Raw genomic sequence first — 13,434 nt, 5'->3', positions numbered from 1 at the left:
CACTGATTCTGAACCGTGTTCAACACATAAAGTGCCACGGTTACAAAAAATTATGGCGCAGTTGACTATTGTTGAAAGAGAATAATCAATCATCCTTTGTGTCAAATGACATCAATCGAATTTATCTTTTTTAAGGTTATAACCGTGCCACACACGTATTTCTGTCCACAGCAATAGACTTTATGAAAGGCGTTGACAGTTATTCTCGACCGGTGCGAGACATGTGATGAATGACTGTTGCTTAAACATTCCCTTTTTAATACAAATAGGACCGCAGTTGAACATGAGATGATAAAGTCAGTCAATGACAATAGGAATGCTATTGACAATAACAGCAAATTGTAAGTGAAGTTGATGATACCCGACCCATGATATCTTTTAGGATGAAGCATGATGACTGTATGATTTAGAAAAAGAGTCAAAAAGTGTGTTTGTCGTGAGGATGTGTATTGAATATGAATTGTTTATCAAACCGACTTTAATTGAATCTCATGTGAACAATACATCCTTTTTTTGTTTACTTTTTTTTAAAATGAGAAAGATGAAGAATAAGGGACAAAGGACTATTTATTTCACCACTTGATGCGTAGTAGACATAGCATACAAACCAGGAAACTTTTTTCTTTCTTCAATTATCTCTAAGAGCATCCTTTATTCAGTGAGATTAACAAGGTGGGGATAGATCATACAAAGCGTGAATGTTCATCGTGTTTAATCACGGTTTTAACAAAAAAAAAATCCCATTTTGTTTACATTCAGGAGAATATGTCACAGGAGCTGCATGAAAAGCTGAGAATATAAATGAATGTCAGCAGTGGAAACTAAATGACCAGGGGATGATCAGGAAAGGATCGGATGTGTGTGGGCCACACGAATCCCATTCCGATACTGTAAAGATGACTGTGAACACGAGAAGGATGAATGGAGATCACTTTGTTATTTCTTATTGTGAACCCAACATGCTATCAGAAACAGACTGTGACAGAATAGGATTTGACAAGTGGGGTTGATGATCCATCCTTTCATCTACTACGCCACTGAATCGAATAGATTACTGCGAAATAAATAAAGAGGGTCAAGTAGATGAGGTTACATTTTAGTTTAATTCATTATCAAACATAAATATTTGATATCTTATCAATTCTCCTTAATTACCATTTTTAGTCCTTCTTCTTTCTATCAATTACTCAATAGGGAAAACTTCTTTTATATTAAAAAAAAATCCAATTTTATTAGAAGAGATGCGTCAAATTAACATGCTTTTTTTTTTTGCTTGATGGTTGTATATAAGGGAAAGGGTCAAATAAATATCTTTTTTTTTGGGTTGGATTGTATGTACAGTGGGAAATAAAGAGTGAAAGAAAAAAGGGAAGAGGGGAGGCAAAGGAATTACAGATTTGAAGTGTAGACTAGAAATCCATTTCGATGATTGAAGTGGTAATAAGCATGTAACTGAACATTTGAGTTGTTCTCTTTTTGTTCTTCTTTAGTTGGTAGTGGAGGTGGCTGTGATTCATTATCGAGTTCGTCTTCTTCATCAAGTTTACTCAGGCAACTGTCAAACCATTGTTGTTCTAATAATTCTTCTTTTGGTCGACGTAAAAAGTTGGCAATCAATACATATTTACGAATGGGTAAATCAATACGTGCTTGATCGTATTCGGCTAATTTTGCATAAGATATTAATTCAATATTGCTATTCATTGTTTATTACAAAAATAAAATAAAAAGAAAGAAATGCAATTTATATCTTTTTTATGTCTACTGCGGTTTAAATGACGTCGGAAGTGAAGAGAGAGAGAGAGAAAGAGAGAAAGAGAGAAAGAGAAAGAACAGATGCAGTTTTTGTTTAATGAAAATAGTTTAATGTCCCTCGTTCAATTTATTTCGGAAAATAATTTAATGAATCACGCAGCACACAATCAAATCATCTTTTTCACTTTGTCAACAAAATGTCTTGATCACATCCTTTTATTTAATTATGTACAACTGCCTTGTATGATTGATTACCCCATTTGTTTATCTATCCTTCTCGTTTTGGCCAATCGTTATTGGGTCATATTGAGTCAAAATTATGCAAAATAAGCAATATTTTAAAAACCAGTGAGATCATAAACACAGTCCTATTGGAAAAAAAAAAAAAAAAAAAAAAGTTGAATGAACACTTGCAAAGATTCAGTCCATCTTACTTTTAATACCACTGAATACCGGGGTATTAAATAATCGTAGCCTAATTTTTATTTATTTGGTTTTTTTTTTTTTTTTCTCCCCTCTCCACACTTGTTGTAAATGCATAAAGGAGATCAAAAACATGACTCTATTTTATTACTTGTCTACAGAGTTTATATCATTCTTTTCATTCTTAAACTGGATTCCTGTTATATTCTATTGATTTCCTTTTAAATAAAAGAAAATAGACATGAAACAACGAATGATTTAAGGTTGATATCAATGACCTTCTTTATTGATTTATGTAAAAGGAGTATTCAGTTTATGCTTATCTTTAGAAATCAATAATACTTAATTTATGCTTTGTTGTATTATTCCACACAACTCTTGTACCTTAAATCATAGCATCCATCTTTATTTCCCCCCCCCTCTCTCTCTCTCCTTTCCTCTCACTGATATCATTGTTAGTATGTGATCTACATTCATCATCGACTTTGTATTTCAATCGCAGTTTTCTTTTTTTTTTTTAAAAAAAAAAATATCTTTTATGTTTTTAGTTCAGTCAACATGGATAATTAACCAGGAATTATCTGAATTGAACATCAACTGCAGTTTAAGGGTTAGAGGGAGAGGGGTAAATCAAAAAAGGACCTGCGCAAGAACTCTTAAGTCTACATTATCTGTAAAATGCATGCTTTTCTATGCAATGATAACCTATCTCAGGGCTAGAACATATTCAATCGAATATGGCACTTATGATTTACATACATAAACAAAACTAGAGCTTGAGATAGAATGTTGATAATTAGAGTACAGTAGAACAGATTCCTATTATAAACAGTACATTGACAGTAAGCTTTGGAAATCAAGTAGATGTTGATGTCAAATGGGATGATCAGTTTGAATTTTTTTTTATAGAAAAAGTACAAGAAAATTGATAACCAAATACTTTTATATAAACAATCATCATTTTACACAACAAGTCATTAAACGATCATTAGATTTAAATGTTTTAAAAGATCGTTTAGGCAACCAAGAGCGTTGCTAACTCAGCATATCACGTTAGTTTTCTATTAAAAAAAAAACTGTTTCGGCTCATTTGATTATATCTTTTGATCTTTAGAAAGAGGCTGAGGTAAAAAAAAGAAAAACTCTATCTGCAATAGACGATCAAGCGAATAATTTGTAAAATTTATTAAGAAAAAAGTTCTTTTAGTGTTACTTTTGAGCGAGATCTTCAAGATAAAAAGAAAGAAACTTGCAAGGTGGCTAAGAAGATGATGAACCTATAGCTAAGGTGAGAAAGATGGCTGTTGTAGAATTAATAGATGCTAGTTGGGCGGTTGCTAATAGTTTAGGTCGTCATTTTATATAATGAATCCCTCTTTTTTCAAAGAAGTGTAAAATTATTGACTTATTGAGATGCAAGCTGTGTCTTTGGTAGTGTGGTTATAGTAGTTGATCCATTTCCTTTTATAATTAAAGGCTTGTTCAAATAGACTTCAATCTTGCAACGATTTTTTTTTTGTTTTTGATTTAGCAAAAGACATGTTTTCGGATATTTATTGTATTAGTCCATTATTGCACCACTACATGTCTTCAAGAGCATCTACGTTTTACAGCACCATTCAGCAACATAGGGTCTCCTTTGACCTTGTAGGAATAGATCATACTTTTTTAGATAGCAATAGTAGTTTTAGTGCATTTGCAGTAACTTCTTTTATCCTCTTTTTTTTTGGGCTATTCTCGTGAAATATTAGCTTTGTTAACCTAGTTGTTACCTTTGTGCTGATGCTTAGATTTAAATCTGGTCTCTTGTTTTATTCTTGATGAATAGCCAAATTTGAGCAGGTTGTCGTTTCAGAAATATGTCAGCTTGTCTAAATCAGCAATCTAATCACACTCTGTCGCCGCAACGCTTGTTTCAATGTGGCTCTAAAACATTCTGTAGTATAATCTTTTTCCTGCAACAAGCAACTGTAGTTCATTCAATCGTCAAAGAAAAATCACACTTGCTCTCACTCATCCTAATTATGCAAAAAATAAACATGCCTTTAACAAAGTCAGTGAAATTTATTTATTTAGTCTACCATTCAAGTCGACTACATAGATTTTGTGTGGATGATCAGGATGATAGTTTTGATAGCAAGAACAAGATCAACTAATCGATTAGTCTCATTTACAAGAGCTTAAGCAAGATCATGCCCAAAAAAGTAGATTAGTACATGGAAGCATTGACAAGAGCACATAAACAGCTTTTCTTTCCTGCCAATACCATCGCTTTAATTTAAATGTTCTTTACGATAATTGCTAAATTGTCACTATAATAATGCAAAACCAACCACCACAACGCTCACTATATATTATATATATTCTCTTATTATTGAAAATAGATACAAGATCAAATAAAACAAAGATCATATACATAAAGTATTTTATTATGAGTGAAAAATAGCAAGGAAAAGAAAATGTATAAATGCGTCAATACAGTATATGAGTGCGATCTACATAGAAATAAAAAAAAAAAAAAGGCTTGTAAATTACAAAAAGATGAAGAAAATTGCATGGGTTATACAGGCGCTTTGAATATACATTATAAAGGTTGATCCTGTTCTTATTTTTAGAAGATAAAACGTTATTATGATGGGTTAGTGAGATATAGAAAAGAAATAAAGTGAGTCAATCATACTCGATATAGAAAACTTCAAATTTTTCATCCCCTTTTAGAAAACCTTGTATCAGGTGCTATGATAATATGCTTAGGCACACTAAAGATGTTGTAAATAGATTTATTATTGTAAAAAAAATACAACTGCTGTGAAATAAAAGGGTTACTATTGGGATATCGCTTCAGAGATATCATTGGAAAGAAAAAAAAAAGATTTACTTGATCGTGAAGATTCAAAGAAGTCTTACAAAGTGTTGCACAGAAATCAAGCGTAGCCTCAAGTCAAAGATGTGATTCTGTAAGGATCATGGCCATGAAGCATCGGATACCAGACTCTAGTGACATGGGCTCAAATAATAAAAAGGTTGCTGATTGAATATCAAAAACTGCGAATCAAGAGAATAAAACCGGCCAAGGGGATCTAAAAGACTGTGGATTGATACCGGAAGGGCTCTATATTAATGACTTGGCAGATGTGGAATGAACGGATTTTGAATCTATGATCTAGGCATGTCATTTTTGAACAGGTCCTTAGGTCATGTCACACAGAATATGCCGTGAATCAGAACGTTATTTGCTTTGCAAGTTACTTGTGCACTTTGAAAAGCAGGATGTTGTGTTTAGAGAATCTCTGTATACAACTATGTCACCGATATGAGAAATCAGTCTGTTCCTTGTTACTTTATTTTAGGTCCTTACCCTTTTCTTATTTTTATTTTTTGTTTGCTATTTGAATTACTCATGTAAGTTTTGATGATCAAAGGCTATTCAGATTATAATGATATCTTAATTCGATACTCATCCTTGGCTAATAAATAAAGGCTTATGCTAATTTTAGAAAAAAAATATGACAGCAAATTTGAGAAACAAAGAGCGCCTTCACAATCCAACTAAGAGACTATCATGACAGACACATCACATAGTATTTTGTGGTGTTTGGCATATGTGCTTGTACAAAATAACTAGAAATATACTAAGTAAATGACATGAATCAAGAGAAAATAAAATAAAGACTGGATACATGAAATGCATAACCACGTTTTTCAAACTCTCAGCGTAATTTGGAAATATGGAAAGCTTGGCGCTGTTTTTATTGAGAACGATTTATGTAACAAAAGTATACTGAAGATCAAAAACGGGATAGCATTAAATTATGCAATCGTCCAATTACCACTGCCAAGCCAAAAAAAATTGTTTTCTCCGGGAAAATTAAATGATAGCGTGGGGGGAGTACAGGATTTAATTTAATGACAATATCGGATGGTATTGGTAGTGATGTTTTAATGATATTTCGAGATATTTCATCTTCAGGATTTTTCATATAAAAAGGCACAAAACATTTCTCTTCTTTTTTTCCTATCATCCAAACATCCTATTCTCTTTCCTATCCTTTTCAATATGAGACTTTTCGCCGTTGCCTCCACTGCTCTTTCCCTTATGGGTATTGCTCAAGCTGCCAGTCAGTACTCTCATCCTTGCCAAAAGACATACAAGGCCGTCTCTGGTGACAGTTGTCAATCAGTTGCTTCCAAGTATGGTCTCTCCAAGGACAACCTTTCCGAATGGACTCAAAAGATCAACAGCAAGTTTGACTGTGACAACATCAAGCCTGGAGATGTCATCTGTATCGATGTAAGTCAAAATATTCAAATCATCTTATGTAGCTCTCTAAGTCATCTTGTTATTTTCTCTAGTCTGTAGATTCTCACTCCAAGAGAGAGGTCAAAGAGAACGATACCCAAAAGCCTACCACCAAACCTTCCAAGAAGCCCTCCAAGAAGCCCGCCTCCAAGTTGCCTCCCCCTCCTCCTAAGGAAACCAAAGAACCTAAGGAAACCGCTGAACACGATGATAAGCGCTCTGCCAGAAAGGATGCTGTCCACAAGAAGAAGACCACTCCTCCTCCTCCCAAGAAGAAGACCACCGTTCACCACAAGAAGACCACTGCCCATCCCAAGAAGGCCGCTGAACCCAAGAAGTCTACTGAACCCAAGAAGTCTGCCGAGCCCAAGGAAACCGCTGAACATAATGACAAGCGCTCTGCCAAAAAGGATGAGGCTTTGAGAAAGAAGAAGCCTACCTCCAAGTTGCCTCCTCCTCCTAAGGAAACTAAGGAACCTAAGGAACCTAAGGAAACTGCCCAACCTGACGACAAGCGTTCCGCTAGAAAGGATGCTGTCCACAAGAAGAAGACCACTCCTCCTCCTCCTCCCAAGAAGAAGACCACTGTCCGCCACAAGAAGGCTACTGCCCACCCCAAGAAATCTGCTGAACCCAAGAAGTCTGCTGAATCTAAGGAAACCGCTGAACACGATGATAAGCGCTCTGCCAGAAAGGATGCTGTCCACAAGAAGAAGACCACTCCTCCTCCTCCCAAGAAGAAGACCACCGTTCACCACAAGAAGACCACTGCTCACCCCAAGAAGTCTGCTGAACCCAAGAAGTCTGCTGAACCCAAGAAGTCTGCTGAACCCAAGAAGTCTGCTGAACACGATGACAAGCGCTCTGCCAAAAAGGATGCTGTCCACAAGAAGAAGACTACTGTTCACAAGAAGAAGGCTGCCACCCACAAGAAGAAGACAACTGTCCACAAGAAGAAGGCTGCCGCCCACAAGAAGACTACTGTTAAGGCTAAAGCCACAAAGGAAGCCCGCGATTAAATTTAGACAGGCCAACATGAGTCATATAACCTTAGCCAAACATTTTTTGAAATAAAGCAAAAAACATTTTTCCCAACTATTTGTATAATATCCTTTAATCCTTTTTCCTATTTCTAATAGCTAATTCAGAGCTGCTCAATTGAAGAAACTTCAAAGATGAGAAAAATTCCAAGGTTTGGTCAGTGGTCTGCTATTTTTTGGTTTGCTTTGTATCAGACGTAGTTAAAGCATCGGTTTTAATCCTTGGTCAAAATGAAAATGTTTAGAGATGCATTGTTCTTAAAGCTTAGAGTACAGACAAAATAAAGGTGTACATGATAGACAATCGTTGAACTATACTGCCGATGATTATCCTATCAATAAGAGAGTTCAAATAGATAAATGCTTTTTTTAGCAAAAATATTGCTATCCTGGCTTAAAGATTAAGTATACTCACATTATTTTGTCTAGTAAATAACATGCAAGTTACTTTTGAATCGACCAAGTTTGTAATAACAGTTATGGCAAATGTATTAGAAAAATGACGTAGTTTAATCGCATCTTTCCAAATTTAGTAATTTTTGATTTTCACTCACACTAAACCATTTCATTTTTTACTGTATTTTTTTTTTTCTTTTTTTCTCTCCCAAATTGATAAAACAAATATGGCAGGAAAAGGTGTTGTAAGAAGCATGTAAGTTGCATATTGTAATAAGAGTACTGTATAAAAGCTAATATAAAAAAGTAAAAATTATGCTAAAGGATTTTCAGAAGTACAAATCAAAGTAAGAGAAGCTACCTCTAATGACGCTTGGGGACCAAGTGGTGCACTGATGAATGAGATTGCTCAACTTACATTTAACGAGTAAAGAAAAGAAAAAGAAAAGAAAAAGAAACAATGGCAACTTAACAGATATTGACCTGTGATAGACATGATTTTATTGAAATAATGGATATGCTTGATAAAAGATTAAATGACAAGGGAAAGAACTGGCGTCATGTATTTAAGGCAGGTTTTTCGTTGTATTAGTATATATAGGGAGTGCTAATTAAATTAGTACAGGCTTTACTTGTACTGGATTATTGTTTACATGTTGGATCTGAAAATGTAGTTCTCTATGCAAAAGAAAATATTTATGTGATTAGAACATTAAAAGAGTTTCAGCACATTGATGACACTGGAAAAGATGTTGGATTTAACGGTAACTATCAACTTACTTTGTGAATATAAATATTAAATAATAAGAATAGTCCGTCAAAAAGCAAAAGATATCACTATATTACTGATGGACGACCAACGATTGAAGGAGGAAAGAAGATCTCGTCATCAAATGCAAGATAGAATGTCAGGTATTGGCGATTATATGAATGATGTGATGATTGGAAGAAGAGCGGATGCAGGAAATGAAATATATAGAAACCCTGGATATATTGATGAAGACAGAGAACTAAAGAGAGCGATTGAAGAAAGTAAACGTTTAGCTGAGCAAGAATCAAGAAAGCGTGGCGATAGGTTAGAGCATTTTGTATATAGTTGAATTGAGCTAATGGTATATTAGTGATGCTGATTTAGCAAGGGCTATTCAAGAAAGCGAGCAAGAAGCAAGAGAATTAGAAAGGAAAAGAAAAGAACAGTTGGATAGAGAAAACTTTGATAATTTATTTACACCAAGAGCAATCACAAATAGTGCTCAACAGCAACAACAACCATTGTATGTCTGAATAGCTTATATTTTATTATTTTTATGTCTAATTAATCACCTTTTTTTTTTATTGATACACAAAAAAGATTCAACCCTTTCCCGACAAATCAAAGCTTTGATGCTTCACCTAATCCATATATGCAACAACAGCAACAGCAATGGCCTCAATCCACCGGCATGTCATTTGCAGATCCCATCACAGCCAGTCAACCAAATAACCCATATTATTCGCCTCTTCAGGCACAAATGACTGGGTTTACTGGCCTTCAAGCACAAATGACTGGGTTTCCACAGACGGGACAATATTCTCAACCGACGGGATTTCCTCAAACTGGTTTTCTTCAACAACAAACTACTGGCTTCAATCCTATTCAATCACAAACTACTGGATTCAATACTATTCAACCACAAAGTACAGGGTTCCTTCAAAACAATCCAATTCAACCACAAGTGACAGGATTCACTGGTAATGGATTCTCAAGTCCATCCAACAACTCTCTTCAGCCACAGATGACAGGTAGAAATCCATTCGGACAGACGAATACCTCATTTGCAGCACAGGTAAACGGAAAGTGGCCTGTGCGTCATAAGCTAAACTCTTTTACAGACAACAGGATCAGTAGCTAACCATGAGAGGTTAAATACAATGCTGTTGAACAGAGAGTGAGTAGAAATAAAAAGACATAATGATTATAAAATGACATCATTTCTTTAGGGATGGAATGGATACTTTTGGTAACACAGGCAACCTTCGTATTCCACAGTAAGTCTTTTTTTCTTTTTTTTTTTTGTAAATCAAGATAGTGTGAGTTTTTTTTATTGACAAAATATAAAAGTGGTACAGGGTACGCCAACTCCTTTAATCCGACAACAACCCAACAAAATGTATTTGATGGAAATAATAAGAACAATAATAATTCATTATTTTCGCAGGTGATTTATAAATAATTGTTTGCTTATGCTATTATGCATTTTATTTATTATTTATACTGTAGCCAATTGAACAGCAAGCAAGTCGTAATCCATTTGGTATAAGTCAAAACAGTACTCCGCAACAAAATAAGAGCTTACTGGAATTGAAGCAAGAACAAAAGCTACATTCACAATTGAATGCTTATAATAATGCTTATCAACCTTCTTATTCCTTTTTTTAATTTTTATTTTTGCATGAAATGGCGGATAAAAGGTTACACCAATCAAAAAATTATTGTTTTGGTATATTTTTTAATTTATACATCATCGTTCTTATCAGTAAAAAAAAGTATATAAAATAAGCTCCTCCTTTTTATTATTTTTCTTCTTCTTTACAATGTCAACAAATACGATAACAACTCACGGTAGCTTTGGAAATAGAAAGCGAGTGACATTGAATAAGAGGCCATCTTCCTTGCTATTAGATTATCAATCCATGACTGAAAGTACAAATGATTACACACGTCAGTTGGTAACCAGCGCACTCAATTTACCTTCGACTACGCATGTAAATATTAAACCTGGTACAGCATATAAATTACAAGAACAAGAAAAAGTTATTGATTTACCATCCACCCGTCTATTGAAATCGTCCTTGCGTACACCGAAATCGGCTCCTTGCAGCCCAACAAAGTCAGTTCAATTTGATAAAGAAAATTTAGAAAACATCTGTTACTTTAAAAAGGCACAAACACCACTCACTATTAGTAACCGAAAGGATATTTTCTGGGCTGATGGCAGTGACAGTGAAGAAGAAGAAGAAGAAAATGTGAAATTAATATTTCCAAATTGGTCAGACAGCGAGTTAACTGATGTTATTGACAAAAGAAGTAAAGTGATTCGAATTGAGAAATCATCTTTTGAGGTGCAAGATAATGTGCTAACAGGTAAATTGTTGGTGCGCAATTTGGATTACCAAAAGACAGTGACTATTCGATACACATTTGATTACTGGGAAACAGTACAAAATGTGCAGGCAACTTATTATTCCAATCATCCATCAAGTACTCTTTATGATATTTTCACCTTCAAAATTCATCTTGTAAAGTCTGACTCTTTTTATTTTGCTGTTCAATATCAAGTGGGCTCTCAAGAGTTCTGGGACAACAACAACTCCAAGAATTATGAAATACAGTTCATTCATAACACAAAGAACAAGAAGGAAGAAAAGAAAGAAGAATTATTAAAGAAACGATATGATTTCTCACAATCAATTCATCAAGCAAAGCAATCCTTATTGTCTTCTACTCCTGCTATCCCCATCGATACACCATCAAAGCGTCAACTTCATCATCATCATCAAAGCAAAAGTGCCAATTCCTCTCCTACTAGTTCACATTGTCATTCACCACTTGCCTCATCTCCTTCCATGGAACTAAATTCTCCTTCTTACATGGATCTTGTCAGTAAATATTGCTTTTATAGTTCAAGTCCAACTCGTTCCCCCATGTCAACTTATTAACCCCAAAAATGTATTACTTTTGTTACCTAAAGATTCCCAACAAAGTTATTGTTTTTTTTTTTTTTTTTTTTTTTTTCTTCCTTGCATTTTATTATTAAAAAAAAGGCTTGTTTTTTACGGTAAAATAGTAAACTTTATTTTCTTCCTTGCTTTTTTTTAAGTTCTTCATTTTGATCAAACTTTTTATAACTTCTCTTTTCATATTCTTTAAGTGCATATCTTCTGCTAGGTGTCACTGGTACTCTTGTTTCAATCACATTACGCTTCAAGAGACTGTGGAATCGATCTTTAAATACACTTCCTTCTGGCTGTGAGAACAATACAAGTCAATATTTTGTATTTGTTTACTGTTTATATTGATTTTACCTTTAATTGACGAAGTGTAGCACATAATTCATCGGTTAATTGCACATCAATAGGTAATTCAGGCACTTGGTATTTTCCAAGCTTCTTGTGTCCCTTCTTTTCTTCTTCTGACTTGCGCTCTTCCTTCTTTTCTGCCAAAGTCTCTAGTTCTTCTTCTTTCTTTTCAATCTCTGCCTCAATTTCTCGGAGTTTATCGATTTGTTGACGAATCGACTTCTCATGCAATTTTTGTTTTCTTAGCATAGCTTCATTGGCCAGGCGAGCTTCTTTATTACGTTCCCTTCGTGTTTTACGTGCAGCCGCTTTACGCTTTTTGGTCTCTTGATCATCACCTTCTTTGTCTTCTAAATCTTCATCTTCTTCTTCCATTGTCTGTGCTTCTTCACTAGCCAAAAGTTTCAATTCTTCACGGTAAGATAATTGTTCTTGAAGTTTAGCAATGATCTCTGCTTTACGCTCCTCTGCCTTGACAGCCTCAGCAATCAATTGCTGATGAGCCTCAGCCTCAGGGTTATAGGATGCACCTGCATGAGGTGTTTCGATAGCTGGCATATGAACAAGGGCTGCAGGCTTTTGACTCAAGGTTTGAGGTGCTTTGGGTTTTTGCTTTCTTGGTAAATAGTCATTCACAGGTTTCTCTTCTTCCTTATTATCTATAACAAAAAAAGTTAATTTCCTATATAAGCAGAGCATTCTAGTTTTACCTTCTCCCCAAAGATCATATGTCTTTTTGGGTTCATCGACTTTCTTTTTCTTCTTTTGTTGTGTTACTGTATTATCATTTCCTTTACGTTTCAACATCTTTTGAATGTGATCTGATTCATGTCTAGATACTACTTTATCTGTCATCTCAGGCTTCTTGAAAGGGTTCTTTGTCTTGACAGCAGGCACAGCAGATCGTTGCTGTAAGATCTCGTCTACTTTGAGTGGCTTGTCTTTAGCTAACTGACGCTTTACTATAAAGTTTATCTTTTTTAGCCTTATTTGATCTTGTAAAAAATTTTTATACAAATACATTACTACCAGAATCCCCCATTGTGTCAATCGTAAACAGTTCTTCATCTTTTAATTCCCCAGAGTGACCCCTATTATATATTTTTTAATTAATAACAAGATGCAGATAGTTTCAAATTAGATTTTACACAATTCTTTCAATGGCTCTTAATTCTTCTTGTCCTTCAATCACATCGGATATATCTACATTCTTACGCCATGCCTTCTTGCCTTTACGACTAGGTTGTGCCTTCTTTACTGCGCCTGACATGATCTATGATCTAATACAAAATAAAAAATATATTATCAAAAAAAAAAAAAAAAAAAAAAAAAGATACAAATTGTGACTTTATAAAACAGAGGTCCTTTTTGTCATTAAGATACGCAAGAAATTGAGAGCTTTTTACATTATCTGTTTCAGGCAGTGTCATCATGACTTTAAATCGAATAAAGGGAGGAAAT

General features: G+C 34.5%; 6 protein-coding genes across 6 annotated transcripts; 4 read left to right on the top strand and 2 right to left on the bottom strand.

Moving 5' to 3' along the window:
• Window positions 1-1,389: 1,389 nt before the first annotated feature.
• On the bottom strand, window positions 1,390-1,704 carry RO3G_11090 (uncharacterized protein; the record flags this gene model as incomplete). The annotated part of the gene is made up of 1 exon (XM_067665674.1): window positions 1,390-1,704. One exon carries the CDS (start codon window positions 1,702-1,704, stop codon window positions 1,390-1,392), a length of 315 nt encoding a protein of 104 aa, XP_067521775.1.
• Window positions 1,705-2,451: 747 nt separating this feature from the next.
• RO3G_11089 (uncharacterized protein) lies at window positions 2,452-3,461 on the top strand (the record flags this gene model as incomplete). Its single annotated transcript, XM_067665673.1, has 6 exons — window positions 2,452-2,473; window positions 2,727-2,803; window positions 2,979-3,020; window positions 3,088-3,092; window positions 3,293-3,304; window positions 3,386-3,461. 6 exons carry the CDS (start codon window positions 2,452-2,454, stop codon window positions 3,459-3,461), a joined length of 234 nt encoding a protein of 77 aa, XP_067521774.1.
• Window positions 3,462-6,235: 2,774 nt separating this feature from the next.
• On the top strand, window positions 6,236-7,497 carry RO3G_11088 (uncharacterized protein; the record flags this gene model as incomplete). Its single annotated transcript, XM_067665672.1, has 2 exons — window positions 6,236-6,469; window positions 6,532-7,497. The coding sequence occupies 2 exons, from the start codon at window positions 6,236-6,238 to the stop codon at window positions 7,495-7,497; spliced, it is 1,200 nt and encodes a 399-aa protein (XP_067521773.1).
• Window positions 7,498-9,317: 1,820 nt separating this feature from the next.
• On the top strand, window positions 9,318-10,123 carry RO3G_11087 (uncharacterized protein; the record flags this gene model as incomplete). The annotated part of the gene is made up of 3 exons (XM_067665671.1): window positions 9,318-9,696; window positions 9,895-9,942; window positions 10,113-10,123. The coding sequence occupies 3 exons, from the start codon at window positions 9,318-9,320 to the stop codon at window positions 10,121-10,123; spliced, it is 438 nt and encodes a 145-aa protein (XP_067521772.1).
• Window positions 10,124-10,488: 365 nt separating this feature from the next.
• Window positions 10,489-11,613, top strand: RO3G_11086 (uncharacterized protein; the record flags this gene model as incomplete). Its single annotated transcript, XM_067665670.1, has 1 exon — window positions 10,489-11,613. The coding sequence occupies one exon, from the start codon at window positions 10,489-10,491 to the stop codon at window positions 11,611-11,613; it is 1,125 nt and encodes a 374-aa protein (XP_067521771.1).
• A 351-nt stretch (window positions 11,614-11,964) lies between these two features.
• Window positions 11,965-13,243, bottom strand: RO3G_11085 (uncharacterized protein; the record flags this gene model as incomplete). Its single annotated transcript, XM_067665669.1, has 4 exons — window positions 11,965-12,632; window positions 12,684-12,935; window positions 13,000-13,064; window positions 13,122-13,243. 4 exons carry the CDS (start codon window positions 13,241-13,243, stop codon window positions 11,965-11,967), a joined length of 1,107 nt encoding a protein of 368 aa, XP_067521770.1.
• Window positions 13,244-13,434: the final 191 nt, after the last annotated feature.

Source organism: Rhizopus delemar, genomic scaffold, assembly GCF_000149305.1.
Source record: "Rhizopus delemar RA 99-880 supercont3.8 genomic scaffold, whole genome shotgun sequence".
Taxonomy (NCBI): Eukaryota; Fungi; Mucoromycota; class Mucoromycetes; order Mucorales; family Rhizopodaceae; genus Rhizopus; species Rhizopus delemar.
The sequence above is the reverse complement of the archived record's forward strand: the minus strand, read 5'-3'. Positions and strand labels throughout refer to the sequence as shown.